Below are 14,217 nucleotides of genomic sequence, written 5' to 3'. Positions count from 1 at the left end.
AAAAGAGTAGCCTATATCTCTTGATACTACCCATCCCGGATCCGGGAGCGTAATCATCGACTGACACTAATTAGCATAACGCAACGGACATAAATATTACTAGAAAATATTCCTATTCATGAAACACAGCTTAGCCTTTTGTTAATCACCCTGTCATCTCAGATTTTCAAAATATGCCAAAGTAAGACAAGCATTTGTGTAAGTTTATCGATAGCCTAGCATTATGTCCAGCTAGCAGCAGGTAACTTGGTCACGAAAATCAGAAGAGCAATCAAATTAAATCGTTTACAGTCCAACCTGACTGAGCTTGAGAGGATCTACAGAGAAGGATGGGAAAACTCCCCAAATACAGGTGTGCCAAGCTTGTAGCGTCATACTAGAGAAGACTCGAGGCTGTAACCGTTGCCAAAGGTGCTTCAACCAAGTACTGAGTAAAGGGTCTGAATACTTACAGTACCAGTCAAAAGAAAAACCCCATTCAAGGTTTTTTAATTATTTTGACTATTTTCTACATTGTAGAATAATAGTGAAGACATCAGAACTATGAAGTAACACATATGGAATCATGTAGTAACCAAAAAAGTGTTAAACAAATCAAAATATATTTGTATTTGAGATTCTTCAAAGTATCCACCCTTTGCCTTGATGACAGCTTTGCACACTCTTGGCATTCTCTCAACCAGCTTCATGAGGTAGTCACCTGGAATGCATTTCAATTAACAGGTGTGCCTTGTTAAAAGTTCATTTGTGGAATCTCTTTCCTTCTTCATGCATTTGAGCCAATCAGTTGTGTTGTGACAAGTAGGGTGGTATACAGAAGATAGACCTATTTGGTAAATGTGGTGAAGCTGGTTGAGAAAATTCCAAGAGTGTGTGGATACTTTGAAGAATCTGAAATATATTTTGGATTTGTTTAACAGTTTTTTGGTTACTACATGATTCCATATGTGTAATTTCATAGTTTTTATGTAGGTGTGTCCAAACGTTTGACTCTTATTGTATGTAAATGTAATATTTCATTTTTATTTTATACATTTACAATCATTTTTGAAAAACTGTTTTTGCTTTGTCATTATGGGGTATTGTGTGCTGATTGATGGGGGGGAAAAATAATGTAATCCATTTTATAATAAGACTGTAATGTAGCAAAATGTGGAACAAGTCAAGGGTTCTGAATACTTTCCGAATGCATTGTATGTGTCTGGTCTTGAGCTTCTGAGAATCTGGGGACATTAATAAAAAAATATATATAGTGTATCTTGACAATATACCTGAACAAAGCCTAAACTCTTAAAAAAGGCGCTATCTTGAACCTTAAATGGATTTTCGGCTGTCCCCATAGGATAACCTTTTGAAGAACCCTTTTTGGATGCAGGTAGAACCCTTTTGGGTTCCACGTAGAAACCTTTTTAAAAAGGGTTCTATGGGACAGCCGAAGAACCCCAATGGACCCCTTTTTTCTAAGAGTGTGCTCATATCATAGGCCTGCTTGGGCCTACTTGTCACGACTTCCGCCGAGGTTGGCTCTCCTGCCTGTTCAGGCTGTGCTCGGCGGTCGTCGTCACCGTCCTATTAGCCACTACCGTTCCCTTTTCGGTTATCTGTTGGTTTTGTCTGATTGTTTTCACCTGTGTGTTAGTTAATTAGTATCTGTATAATATGTAGGTTGTCCCGCCCTTGTTTTGTGCGGGATTGTTTGTTTTTGACATTTCGTTTCGGCTGTCTGTGTTTTTGTGTTTTATTTCTCCGGTTTGTCTGTTTATTTCCTGTTTTGGATATTTTTCACCCTGTTTGTATTTTTGGGTTGTCCGTGTTTATTGTTGTTCACTGGAGAATAAACCTTTATTCATTATTTGCTCTCTGCGCCTGATTCCACTCACCTTGACTAGTCGTGACACTACTAGACCTACTCTCCTGGTCTCCTGGTCATCAGTAGAAATGTAACAGAGGACCAAGGAAAGTATATAGTACAAAATAGGCCTACTGTTTATGCAATACTGTTTGAACAGTATAACACTGCCATCTACAGTAGTGACAATGTATTTCTTCTGTGAAGGAAACTGTATTGACCAATCAAATGAACAAACCTGTTTTAATGAGTTTTCAGGGGAAAATGGCCCCAAAGGCACCATGCGTCTTTTATAGTTAGATTATACACTTTGATTTGATTATATAATACAACCCCCTTAGTTTGAAGATAACAGAAAATACTAAAATGCAATGCACAATTGGTAACCAAGGCCACAATAAACCACCTTTTAACCAAACAAACTTGCCCATACCATTCAGATTATGATACATCAGATACAGTATCTCATCATCAATGTCAACAAAAACACACGTTTTCAACGGATGCTGAAAGTCACAAAAACTAACAGAAAACAATTAATTATGATAATGATAATAAAAAACATGGGCCTGTAAAAAAAAGATCAAATTGAGAAATCCACTAGTAAAGATTAAGCAGTTGTTTTAAATCTAGCTCTTGAAGTATGACATTCAAAGCCTGGTGTACTAAATCCACCATACAAAGTCTGATGTAATGAATTCTTATGACAGAAGTCCAGTGAACCGTCCGAGGCAGAGACCATCCCCTAGCTAGGGGATGAAAGTTATTGTGTCATTAGGATAAAGTTCAGCTCAGCAATACTTGTAACACCACCATTTCAATGGCAAAGGATAAACACATATGGCCCATATCCCAGCCCAGCCCAGCCCAGCCCTCCCACCATCCTTTTCAATATAAATAACAATCAATGGTCACACACCACAGCACAGAGGATAGCTCTCTTTCAAAACATCATTTCTCTTTGCATTGGCTGATGGCATTGGCAAATTAAGATTCATTTCTTGAAGGTTCGCTCATAAAATGAGAGAGAGCTTTTGTTTTTATTAATAGAATTTAGGAAAGAGAAACTTATTTTAGGGTTAGGGAAAAGGCATACGTAGTCAGTTGTACAACTGAATGCATTCAGCCGAAATGTGGCTGCCTTAAGCAACATCATGGGCAGAACAGCAGATTTTTCCACTGTGCCGGATCAGGAATTCAAACCAACAAACTTTTGGTTACTGGCTCAACGCCCTTAGCCACTAGGATACCTGCCGCCTTGCCAGATTGAAAGTGGTATCCATCAATTGGGATCTCTTGAATGGGGAGATTGGATTAGAATTACCATGAGTTCTTACATGAGTTAAAACTCACTGTAAAATTTGGTCAGTTCCAATTTGGCAAATTCTAAACTAGTGAACATTTCACGGTAAGGTTGTATTCGGCGCACGTGACAAATAAAATTTCATTTGATTTGATTCTCAAGCCATGTTTTTAAGAAAACAGTGTTAATGTTAATCACAAATATAAACACGTCCCCAAAAGAATCCTATGTAACACATATTCCTGTTGCATCCGCTGACTCCCAGTACAGAAACGGTTCATTTCAATAACATAACTAAAGGCTGAAAATAAAAATATTTGTTGCTTCACCCCTTCTTGATCTTTTAAGTGCACCACAGCACATTGATGTGTTGTTGTCTAGAGACCCGTAAAAGCCCAGGGATTGGAAACTGAATGATCTGATCATGCTATGCCCTTGCTGTACACGTGGACTACAGCTAAACTTGTAACCATTCATGATAACACATCACGAGAAAAATGTATAATAGTTTATTCCATAACATAATATTCCTGGATAAGAAGTGCGCTTCAAGGATCTAGATGAGAAAGGATGAACTGCATAGTCATGTTCAGTTTCCTATTCTCCTATTCAATGATGCATTTACATCTGTCCACTTTATTTCTGTTTATTTAAAGACAAGAGGTAGTAAATAAGGCATTCCAGAGTGGCTGGCAACTGATCAATACTTGTCTTTGGAGAAAGGCACTTGGTTGCCATCCTATCTAATTTATAAACACTCCTCGGTAGGGCCCTTCTACATTTAGATTATTTTGTGTTTGCTCTTCTTCCATGGTTGTTGTACCTGTACCATTCCAATCTATCCACCTCTTCTTATATTGCTTAGAGTGTGTTCCCTTGGAGACAAAGCTCTTAACCTTGTTCACTTTCTCATGCCCTCAGTGAATCTCAACCTACTGTACATTTACTGTCATTGCCAATTTGACCCACTTGTCTCAGAATATTTAACTATATGGGTTAAAAAGTTGCCTTTAAAACAAAACAATGAATTCACCTAATTTCCATTCTTGTCTTTTGAGAGACTTCCTCCTTTTTCCTATTTCACATAAATGTGTGGAAGTTTAAAATGTTTTCATGTCAGTTCATTGTAACGTCGTTTTGAATGTTACTTGGCAGTTGAGCAGTTTGTACTGTACATATTGTCACGCAGTGCTTCGTCAGCTGATTCCCAAACCTCCCTGCAGAACGGTGGGTGGGTCAGTCTTTTACGAGCCTGTAGACGTGGTACTGTGCCCCGTGTTCACTCGTTGAGACCTCGAACACAAACGCTATACACAGCAAGGTCTCCTGAGTGTCACGGTCTGTCACCACCTGGGGAAGGAACAGTAGGTCAACACCAGGTAAAATACATGTCATCCAACTGTAGTTCTATATAGTAGGTGAAACATCAATCAATTCACAAAGCACAACAAAAGGAGGAACAATGAAGCAAAACAATGAGGTCAGAAACATAATCTATTGTTCTAGGTTGAAATACAGTGACAGTCTATTCCCAAATAGTAAATCAGTTACTATCTTATTATCTTGTAATAAAGCACAATGTTACCTGAAGTATAGTGAAGTTTTCCAGAACACTGTTCATCATGTATTTTTCTGGCAGGTGTTTGAGCTTGTGGATGAAGTTGATCATGTACTCGCACATGGGAGAGCGGTGGATCCTGTAGACACTCTTCCCTCCCTCCATCCGGGCGTACTCCGTCTGCAAAACAGCAAAACAACATCTGACTTGAGGTAAACATTGTGATTGCATGAAATGCAATTATAGTGTCTGACAGTAAATTTGATTAGACCTTTATCTAACCTGGTAAGTCAGCTGTTTTGTGACTATAAAGCAGACCCAGTGGATAATGGGCTCACCTCTACTTTCTCGACCACCTGTTTGCCGAAGGAGCAGACTTTGGTGGAGACGGTGATGGTCATGTTCTCAGAGCTGCTGTATTGGCTGCTGACTCCGTAGAAGGAGCCTGGGCCATCCTGCATGCCACTGCTGTTGAGATCCGCCTGCAGAGAGAGGACACACACAGGACTAGTCAGATTAACGCTAGACTAACAGGCCCAACCCCTTTTCATTCTACTCTAAATGAGAGAATAATCAAACTACCAAAAGGGACAGTGTGACTGACTGTGCGACTGTGTGACTGACTGAGAGTGTGACTGTGTGACAGTGTGACTGACAGTATGACTGACTGTGTGACAGTGAAACTGTGTGACTGATTGAGAGTGTGACAGTGTGAGAGCGTGATTGTGTGAAAGTGTGACAGTGTGACTGACTGTGTGACTGACTGTGTGACAGTGTGACTGTGTGAGAGTGTGACTGACTCTGTGACAGTGTGACTGAGTGTGTGACTGTGTGAGAGTGTGAGTATGACTGCCTGTATGAAAGTGTGACAGTGTGACTGACTGTGACAGTGTGAGAGTGTGACATTCTGACAGTGTAAGAGTATGACTGACTGTGACAGTGTGACTTTTAGTGTGAGTTTGACAGACAGTGTGACTGTGTGAGAGTGGGACTGACTGTGTGACAGTATGACTGTGTGAGAGTGTGACTGACTGTGTGACTGTGTGAGAGTGTCACTGACTGTGTGACAGTGCGAATGTGTGAGTGTGACTGAGTGTGACAGACTGTGTGAGAGTGTGACAGTGTGGCCTCCCGGTTGGCGCAGTGGTCTAAGGCACTGCATCGCGCACTAGCGACCCCTGTGGCGGGCCGGGCGCAGTGCACGGTGACCAGGTCACCAGGTGTACGGTGTTTCCTCCGACACATTGGTGCGGCTGGCTTCCGGGTTGGATGTGCATTGGAGGACGCATGGCTCTCGACCTTCACCTCTCCCTAGTCTGTACGGGAGTTGCAGCGATGAGAGAAGACTGTAACTACTAGCAATTGGATACCACGACATTGGGGAGAAAAAAAAGTGTGACAGTGTGACTGTGTGTCTGACTATGTGACAGACTGTGTGAGAGTGTGACAGTGTGTCTGACTATGTGACAGACTGTGTGAGAGTGTGACAGTGTGTCTGACTATGTGACAGACTGTGTGAGAGTGTGACAGTGTGTCTGACTATGTGACATACTGTGTGAGAGTGTGACAGTGTGTCTGACTATGTGACAGACTGTGTGAGAGTGTGACAGTGTGTCTGACTATGTGACAGACTGTGTGAGAGTGTGACAGTGTTTCTGACTATGTGACAGACTGTGTGAGAGTGTGACAGTGTGTCTGACTATGTGACAGACTGTGTGAGAGTGTGACAGTGTGTCTGACTATGTGACAGACTGTGTGAGAGTGTGACAGTGTGTCTGACTATGTGACAGACTGTGTGAGAGTGTGACAGTGTGTCTGACTATGTGACATACTGTGTGAGAGTGTGACAGTGTGTCTGACTATGTGACAGACTGTGTGAGAGTGTGACAGTGTGTCTGACTATGTGACAGACTGTGTGAGAGTGTGACAGTGTTTCTGACTATGTGACAGACTGTGTGAGAGTGTGACAGTGTGTCTGACTATGTGACAGACTGTGTGAGAGTGTGACAGTGTGTCTGACTATGTGACAGACTGTGTGAGAGTGTGACAGTGTGTCTGACTATGTGACAGACTGTGTGAGAGTGTGACAGTGTGTCTGACTATGTGACAGTGTGACTGTGTCTGACTAAGTGACTGTGTGAAAACCTGTTTGACAGTGTGAATGACTGTGTGACGGACTCTGTGCCAGAGTGACTGTGTGAGAGTGTGACTGACAGTGTGAGAGTGTGACTGCCTGTGTGTCAGTGTGACAGACTGTGTGAGAGTGTAACAGTGTGTCTGACTATGTGACAGTGTGACTGACTGTTTGACTGATAGTGACTGACAGTGTGAGTGTGTGACAGTGTGTGACTGTGTGACAGTGTGACTGATTGTGTGACAGTTTGACTATGTGACGGTGTGACTGTGTGAGAGTGTAACTGACAGTGTAACTGACCGTGTGAGAGTGTGACTGTCTGACTATGTGATAGTGTGACTGACTGTGTGACAGTTTGACTGTGTGACAGTGACTGAGAGTGTGACTGACTGTGTGAGAGTGTGAAAGTTTGGCTGTGTGACTGTGTGAGAGTGACTGACTGTGTGAGAGTGTGACTGACTGTGTGACAGTGTGACTGTGTGAGAGTTTGACTGACTCTGGGACAGTGTGACAGGTTGACTATGTGACTGTGTGACAGGCTGACAGTGTGACAGGTTGACTATGTGACAGGCTGACTATGTGACTGTGTGACCGGCTGACAGTGTGACAGGCTGACTATGTGACTGTGTGACAGGCTGACAGTATGACAGTCTGACTGTGTGAGAGTGTGACTGCCTGTTTGACAGTGTGACTGTGTGAGAGTTTGACTGACTCTGTGACAGTGTGACTGTGTGACAGTGTGACTGACAGTGTGACTGATTGTCCAACTGTGTGAGAGTGTAACTGACTGTGTGACTGTGTGAGAGTGTGATTGACTGTGTGACAGTGTGATAGTGTGACAGTCTGATTGTGTGACAGTGTAGGTTTAAATGTGTGAAAGATGCATTTTTCTGTTTTCAACCAAGTTTAAAATCCATACACTGTCAAGTAAAAAGGTGATTATTACACAATAATAAAAGTGATTTGTCACCCACCCAAAATTTGACTAGGAAAAAGGCGTTCTGTGGGCCTTTCTCATAAAGCTCTTTGAGTCCGCCCTTCTTCTCTGGGAACTTGTCGTAGATCTGCCTGATGTCCACTGCCTCCAGCAGAGGGTCGCTGTAGGACGGGTTGGTCTGGCCAATGTGGACAAACAGGTGTTTGCTGTACTGCAGGGGATAGAGAGAGGAAGATGGTCAGACCAGCCATAATGACAGAAGTCTAGCTTGGCCATACTGAGTTAGCGCTAGAAATTGAATCTGTCTCGCGTGACTCTGTGGACTATAAAACAAAGGCCTTTATCGACAACTTTGATTAGCACGGGTTGGTTAGTGTGGTTGGTTTGGTGACTCACGTTGTCAGGGTCCCTCTGCACCTCCATGAAGGCAGAGTACTCTAGCATCCGCAGCTTGGAGGAGGCGATGGTCCGGTCCTGCCACACGGGCACCGCCGTAGCAGCCGGGGGGAGGGGGGGTGCCAAAGGCTCATAGTCTGACAGAGAGAGAGAGATAGAGAGAGAACAGCAGAACACAGAGAGAGAGAGAGAGAGAGAGAGAGAGAGAGAGAGAGAGAGAGAGAGAGAGAGAGAACAGAGAGAGGAGAGAGAGAACAGCAGAACACACACAGAGAGAGAGAGAGAGAGAACAGCAGAACAGAGAGAGAGATAGAGAGAGAACAGCAGAACACACAGAGAGAGAGAGAGAGAGAGAGAGAGAGAGAGAGAGAGAGAGAGAGAGAGAGAGAGAGAGAGAGAGAGAGAGAGAGGAGAGAGAGAGAGCAGCAGAACAGAGAGAGAGAGAGAGAACAGCAGAACACAGAGAGAGAGAGAGGCAGACCACACAGAGAGAGAGAGAGAAGCAGAACACACAGAGAGAGAGGGAGAAGCAGAACACACAGAGAGAAGAAGAGAGAGAGAGAGGGAGAGAAGCAGAACACACAGAGAGAAGAAGAGAGAGAACAGCAGAACACAGAGAGAGAGAGAGCAGCAGAACAGAGAGAGAGAACAGCAGAACACACACAGAGAGAGAGAGAAGCAGAACACACAGAGAGAAGAAGAGAGAGAGAGAACAGCAGAACACACAGAGAGAAGAAAGAGAGAGAGAGAACAGCAGAACACACAGAGAGAGAGAGAAGCAGAACACACAGAGAGAAGAAGAGAGAGAGAGAACATCAGAACACACAGAGAGCAGAGAGAGAGAGAACAGCAGAACACACAGAGAGAGAGAGAGAGAGAGAGAGAACAGCAGAACACACAGAGAAGAGAGAGAGAGAACAGCAGAACACACACAGAGAGAGAGAGAAGCAGAACACACAGAGAGAAGAAGAGAGAGAGAGAGAGAGAGAACAGCAGAACACACAGAGAGAAGAAGAGAGAGAGAGAGAGAGAGAACAGCAGAACACACAGAGAGAGAGAGAGAAGCAGAACACACAGAGAGAAGAAGAGAGAGAGAGAACATCAGAACACACAGAGAGCAGAAGAGAGAGAGAGAGAGAGAGAGAACAGCAGCACACACAGAGAGAGAGAGAGAGAGAGAGAGAGAGAGAACAGCAGAGAGAGAGAGAGAGAGAGAGAGAGAGAGAGAGAGAGAGAGAGAGAACAGCAGAACACACAGAGAAGAGAGAGAGAGAACAGCAGAACACACAGAGAAGAGAGAGAGAGGGGGAGAGAAGCAGAACACACAGAGAGAAGAAGAGAGAGAGGGAGAGAAGCAGAACACACAGAGAGAGAGAAGAGAGAGAGAGAGAGAGAGGGGGAGAGAAGCAGAACACACAGAGAGAGAAGAGAGAGAGAGAGACAGTCAGGCTGAGGTCTCCAAAGCTGATGTTTAATTTCTGTATTAATGTTAAGCACCAGATATAGTGCTGATGTGTATTTTATATCACGTGTATCATTACTGTCATCATTGGACAGTTCCCTCTTTTAGGGATCATGAATGAGGATGTACTGTATGAATGCTAACTGACTCCATACTCACTTGATATAGGGGGAGGGGGAGGGCCTGGTAGAGTTGTGTATGGAGACGGTGCAAAAGGTTTGATACTGAAAGAGAATGATTATCACACACAGTTGAGGAGTCAAACTTTTCAGTTTTCATCCAGCTGTGTTTATTCCACATATTTCCAAAAGTGAAATTCCATGTGAAACCTGGTTATGCTAGTGGCGTGTGGCTTTGGGCTTCATTGGCATGTCAGACAGACGTGGATCCACAGTATTATGACACGTTTCTCAACATAGGCATGTGTCTGTGGCTGCACCAGCTAGACGTAAGTCCACCTCTGCTTCACTCTGTCACCACTCTACACCATACATTTAGTGATGCTATTTACATACACTGATTGGTTGGTGGATTGATTATTTGATTGATGTTTCTCTGTGTGTGATTGTGGCACATCATTTCAGAGCGATGCTTAAGTGTGACACGTGAACGTACACAATGGGCCAAATCCTAACTTCAGATACGCTTTTGGGGCAAGTCATGCATAGATGTCAATGGAAGATTTACTTTAATATTGGAGTGACAAACATGGATCTGAAGTTAGGTGCTGTCATAGACTAATGTAACATTATGGCCCCAGTTTGTCATGAAATCACCCTATTGTGTAACATCTTTACATCCCAAATGGCCAGAACGGAACGACTTTGCAATCGCTCTGGATAAGAGCGTCTGCTAAATGACTTAAATGTAATGTAAATGTAATGTTTGGTCTTCTCTCTCTCAGACGTGAAGCTGGTTGTGCCCTGGTCGTAAAGTTAGTGCAGGAGCAGGACAAATACTGAAGCAGAGTTAGTGCTGCCTTGTGCTACAGCTGGACTAGGAGGAAACTTACGCATAGCTGGTGCGGCCAAACCCAGGAGTCCTTCCCTGGTTGAGCTCTAGAATCAGCCTGATGTGCACAAATGCGATCCGTTAAACGTGCCAAAGAGAACCCGCCATTCCAATTCCAGTCACAAGTGTCAATCAAACAAACAAACAACCAATCAAATGAACAGTCCAAACACCTGAACCTGTCACTCAACAGATAGTAAACACAGTCATACTCACTCCTGAGAGGGGCCGGGTTGTCCTGGGATAGGGCCTGGCCAAAACTGGAAGGCAAAGATAACAGAGTCGGTTTCACAGAGTTTCACAAAAGCTCTGTCCTCAAGTTATATATTCACAGATTAATTTGGTCAAGCTTTACATGAAGTAGCTCAGGGACTGTACTGTGCTCCCATAGCCTACATCAATTACTAGTACAACAATAATGTAAATACTGTCAAAGCAGAGAAAAGGCAATCATTGCAACGCCAAACCCAGTGTAGAAGGGCTCACCCTGGCTTGCGGGGGGTAGGGAGAGTGGGGCAGTGGGGGTAGCTGGCTCTTGATCAGGCTCGGAGACACAATCTGAGCAGACGACAACGCTGCCATGTTCTGGAGGGCCTTGTCTTTAGATGCCTGGTCCTGTTGATGAGGAGGGGGAAGTGAGGGAGATGCACCACTAGAGAGCAGTCTAACACCTAGTATACACTGACCTGGTTGACATAACTATTAGGCTACTCACAGTGCCCGAGAGGAACACAGTTGGTTCAATAGTTTAAAAAACAACAACAGTTCCAACACGACTAGTTATCACTACTATATTTATACTGTAAATATAACATTATCTGATCTTCTTATGTACTCCCATTAGGCTCTTTAGTAAACAAACAGCCAATCTAATAAATAAATGAAACATCTGAGTCTTAACTTCAACTACGTTTGGAGTACTAGTAGGCTACAATAATGAAAAAGAAGACGTGAAGAGAACATGTATATGATTAATTCATCGAAACAGATCAAAAAGATTTTAAGCCACATAATCAAAGAGAACATTCCAGGAGTCACATGCTTGTAATTAGTAGAGACCTTGAAGGAAATGCCTCCTGCAGAAAGACAGACTGTCTGTGAGAAACTGTGGTTGACACAACCACTCTTATTATGGAAAAAGACAGTAATATAGAACAAAAAGTTCCCCTTGTTTCAAAACAGAGAAACAGGACTCTTGATGAATATATACCGTAGGACTAATGGCCGCATTGGCCAGTACACTGCACTGTATGTGGTCAGATAACAATTGGAATGAATGTGATTTGTCTGGAACGTTCTGCTGATTGTAATGGTCAGAGATAGAAAAGCAAAGCGTAGATGGTTATGGTTAAGCTTGGCATGTTTGTACCTGGACAATCGAGAGCATTCAACTTTACTGTATGTCTACCAGCAACAAAACAATACTGAAACATCAGAAACAACACTTTGTGTGTGCCTCATCACACTTGAACGAGTATCTTAACCCTCATAGCAATATTGCAATCACATTGTCATTGTACAAAGCAGAGTAAGAGAGAAAAGTGAAGTATCTCTAAAGGCCAACACCTTGGTGTATTCTCATCACTGTGCAACTATGTGACATTTCGTAGAAGGAAACAAGATATCCTACATTTGCCTTGTAGGTAGTATTACTTCACGTCTTGAAATAGGAAAGACATGTACCTGTAGAAGCAGCAGAAATCTGACCTAAAGAATCTCCAAATGCCAAATCCTTAGTGTAAACAAAGTCAAATGAAAGTACCAAAACACAGCGAGTGCACTGTGTGAAACTGGTAGCAGTGATTTACTGAGCCACAACTGACTATAGACTCTGACCAGGTAGAGGAACACAGGCAGTGTTTATGTTTCTCTACAGTGTCACAATGTGACGATTCTAGCACTAAATAGTGTTAGTGCAGCCCTAGGTTAAGTAGTACCGTACATATTGGTAGTGGATGGGGTCATAGAACTGAGAACAGTATAGAAGATCTCTGAACCTATGCGCTACATAAATGCGTTGCCTCATAATTGGATCAAAATATCACAGTGAAAATAATTACAATATTATCTTGGAGATGCTAATTCGGATTGTGATATTGGTCCTTCAAAGTATTGATCAGAAAAAGTGTCTGGTTTTGCATCCACATTCTACCATGCCTCAACATCCTCTTGGATCACAATTTTTATCAATAATAGCCTATGGACATGGAAGCATTTTGCTACACCCGCAATAACATCTGCTAAATATGTGTTCATGTTTGCTGTTGCAGACTTATTTTTGTACGTAGCATACACTAAACAAGTGTTACAGAGAAGTGTGTCCTCAGAGAAGCAGAACCACCCTGCAAAAACATGATAATCAATGATTATCATGATCAGGTACGATGCACAGCAATGTGGTTCCAAGCACACACATTTCCTATGGCTAAGATCTGCTTTATTATAGGATAGCAGTGAGGTTGGGTTGCCATGCCAGCAGAGGGCATTAGCAGAGTGGACAATCCACTGCCACCGCCAAGCAGGTGGGAAGCAAATCGTAAAAGTCAAATCCACTTACCAAATTCATGGCCTAAATCAAAGGAAAGAGAAACCATTAGTATACACATCTACAGGCATATAATTCTAGGGATATTGTGATAAACTATGGGTTTGCTAATAGGCTGTGTCAGTACACACTAAAAACATCAATAATGAAAAAGTTATAGATGTACTGTAGGCCACTAGGATGTTGACATAAAATGAATGTTCTTATACCTGAAGAAAAGTTAGCTAACACTAACTGAAAGACAGCAGGTAAAATTCATAATATAGAAATAGTGTTAGGTAACTAACTAAAAGACAACAGGTATAATTCATTATAGAGATAGAGTTAGGTAACACTAACTAAAAGACAACAGGTATAATTCATTATATAGATAGAGTTAGGTAACACTAACTAAAAGACAACAGGTATAATTCATTATATAGATAGAGTTAGGTAACTAACTAAAAGACAACAGGTATAATTCATTATATAGATAGAGTTAGGTAACTAACTAAAAGACAACAGGTATAATTCATTATATAGATAGAGTTAGGTAACACTAACTAAAAGACAAGAGGTATAATTCATTATATAGATAGAGTTAGGTAACTAACTAAAAGACAACAGGTATAATTCATTATATAGATAGAGTTAGGTAACACTAACTAAGAGACAACAGGTATAATTCATTATATAGATAGAGTTAGGTAACACTAACTAAAAGACAACAGGTATAATTCATTATATAGATAGAGTTAGGTAACTAACTAAAAGACAACAGGTATAATTCATTATATAGATAGAGTTATAATTCAGGTATAATTATATATAGATAGAGTTAGGTAACACTAACTAAAAGACAACAGGTATAATTCATTATATAGATAGAGTTAGGTAACACTAACTAAAAGACAACAGGTATAATTCATTATATAGATAGAGTTAGGTAACACTAACTAAAAGACAACAGGTATAATTCATTATATAGATAGAGTTAGGTAACTAACTAAAAGACAACAGGTATAATTCATTATATAGATAGA

General features: G+C 41.9%; 1 protein-coding gene across 7 annotated transcripts in view; it reads right to left on the bottom strand.

The window, feature by feature from the left end:
* Positions 1-2,073: 2,073 nt before the first annotated feature.
* Positions 2,074-14,217, bottom strand: part of LOC124002583 (transcriptional enhancer factor TEF-5-like) — an 83,352-nt gene continuing 71,208 nt past the window's right edge. For 4 of the 7 annotated variants that reach the window (XM_046310096.1, XM_046310095.1, XM_046310099.1 and 1 more), the window contains 10 exons: positions 13,208-13,219; positions 11,137-11,265; positions 10,867-10,910; positions 10,652-10,708; positions 9,799-9,863; positions 8,178-8,314; positions 7,819-7,992; positions 5,049-5,192; positions 4,738-4,890; positions 2,074-4,502 (listed from right to left, as the gene is read on the bottom strand). In XM_046310096.1, the coding sequence (XP_046166052.1) occupies positions 4,389-4,502; positions 4,738-4,890; positions 5,049-5,192; positions 7,819-7,992; positions 8,178-8,314; positions 9,799-9,863; positions 10,652-10,708; positions 10,867-10,910; positions 11,137-11,265; positions 13,208-13,219 (1,029 nt within the window). In that variant the 3' untranslated portion in view covers positions 2,074-4,388. The remainder of the gene's footprint in view (positions 4,503-4,737; positions 4,891-5,048; positions 5,193-7,818; positions 7,993-8,177; positions 8,315-9,798; positions 9,864-10,651; positions 10,709-10,866; positions 10,911-11,136; positions 11,266-13,207; positions 13,220-14,217) is intronic. The other 3 variants (XM_046310098.1, XM_046310101.1, XM_046310097.1) reach the window with 2 other exon arrangements.

The sequence above is a fragment of the Oncorhynchus gorbuscha genome, linkage group LG18 (genome assembly GCF_021184085.1).
Source record: "Oncorhynchus gorbuscha isolate QuinsamMale2020 ecotype Even-year linkage group LG18, OgorEven_v1.0, whole genome shotgun sequence".
Taxonomy (NCBI): domain Eukaryota; kingdom Metazoa; phylum Chordata; class Actinopteri; order Salmoniformes; family Salmonidae; genus Oncorhynchus; species Oncorhynchus gorbuscha.
The sequence above is the reverse complement of the archived record's forward strand: the minus strand, read 5'-3'. Positions and strand labels throughout refer to the sequence as shown.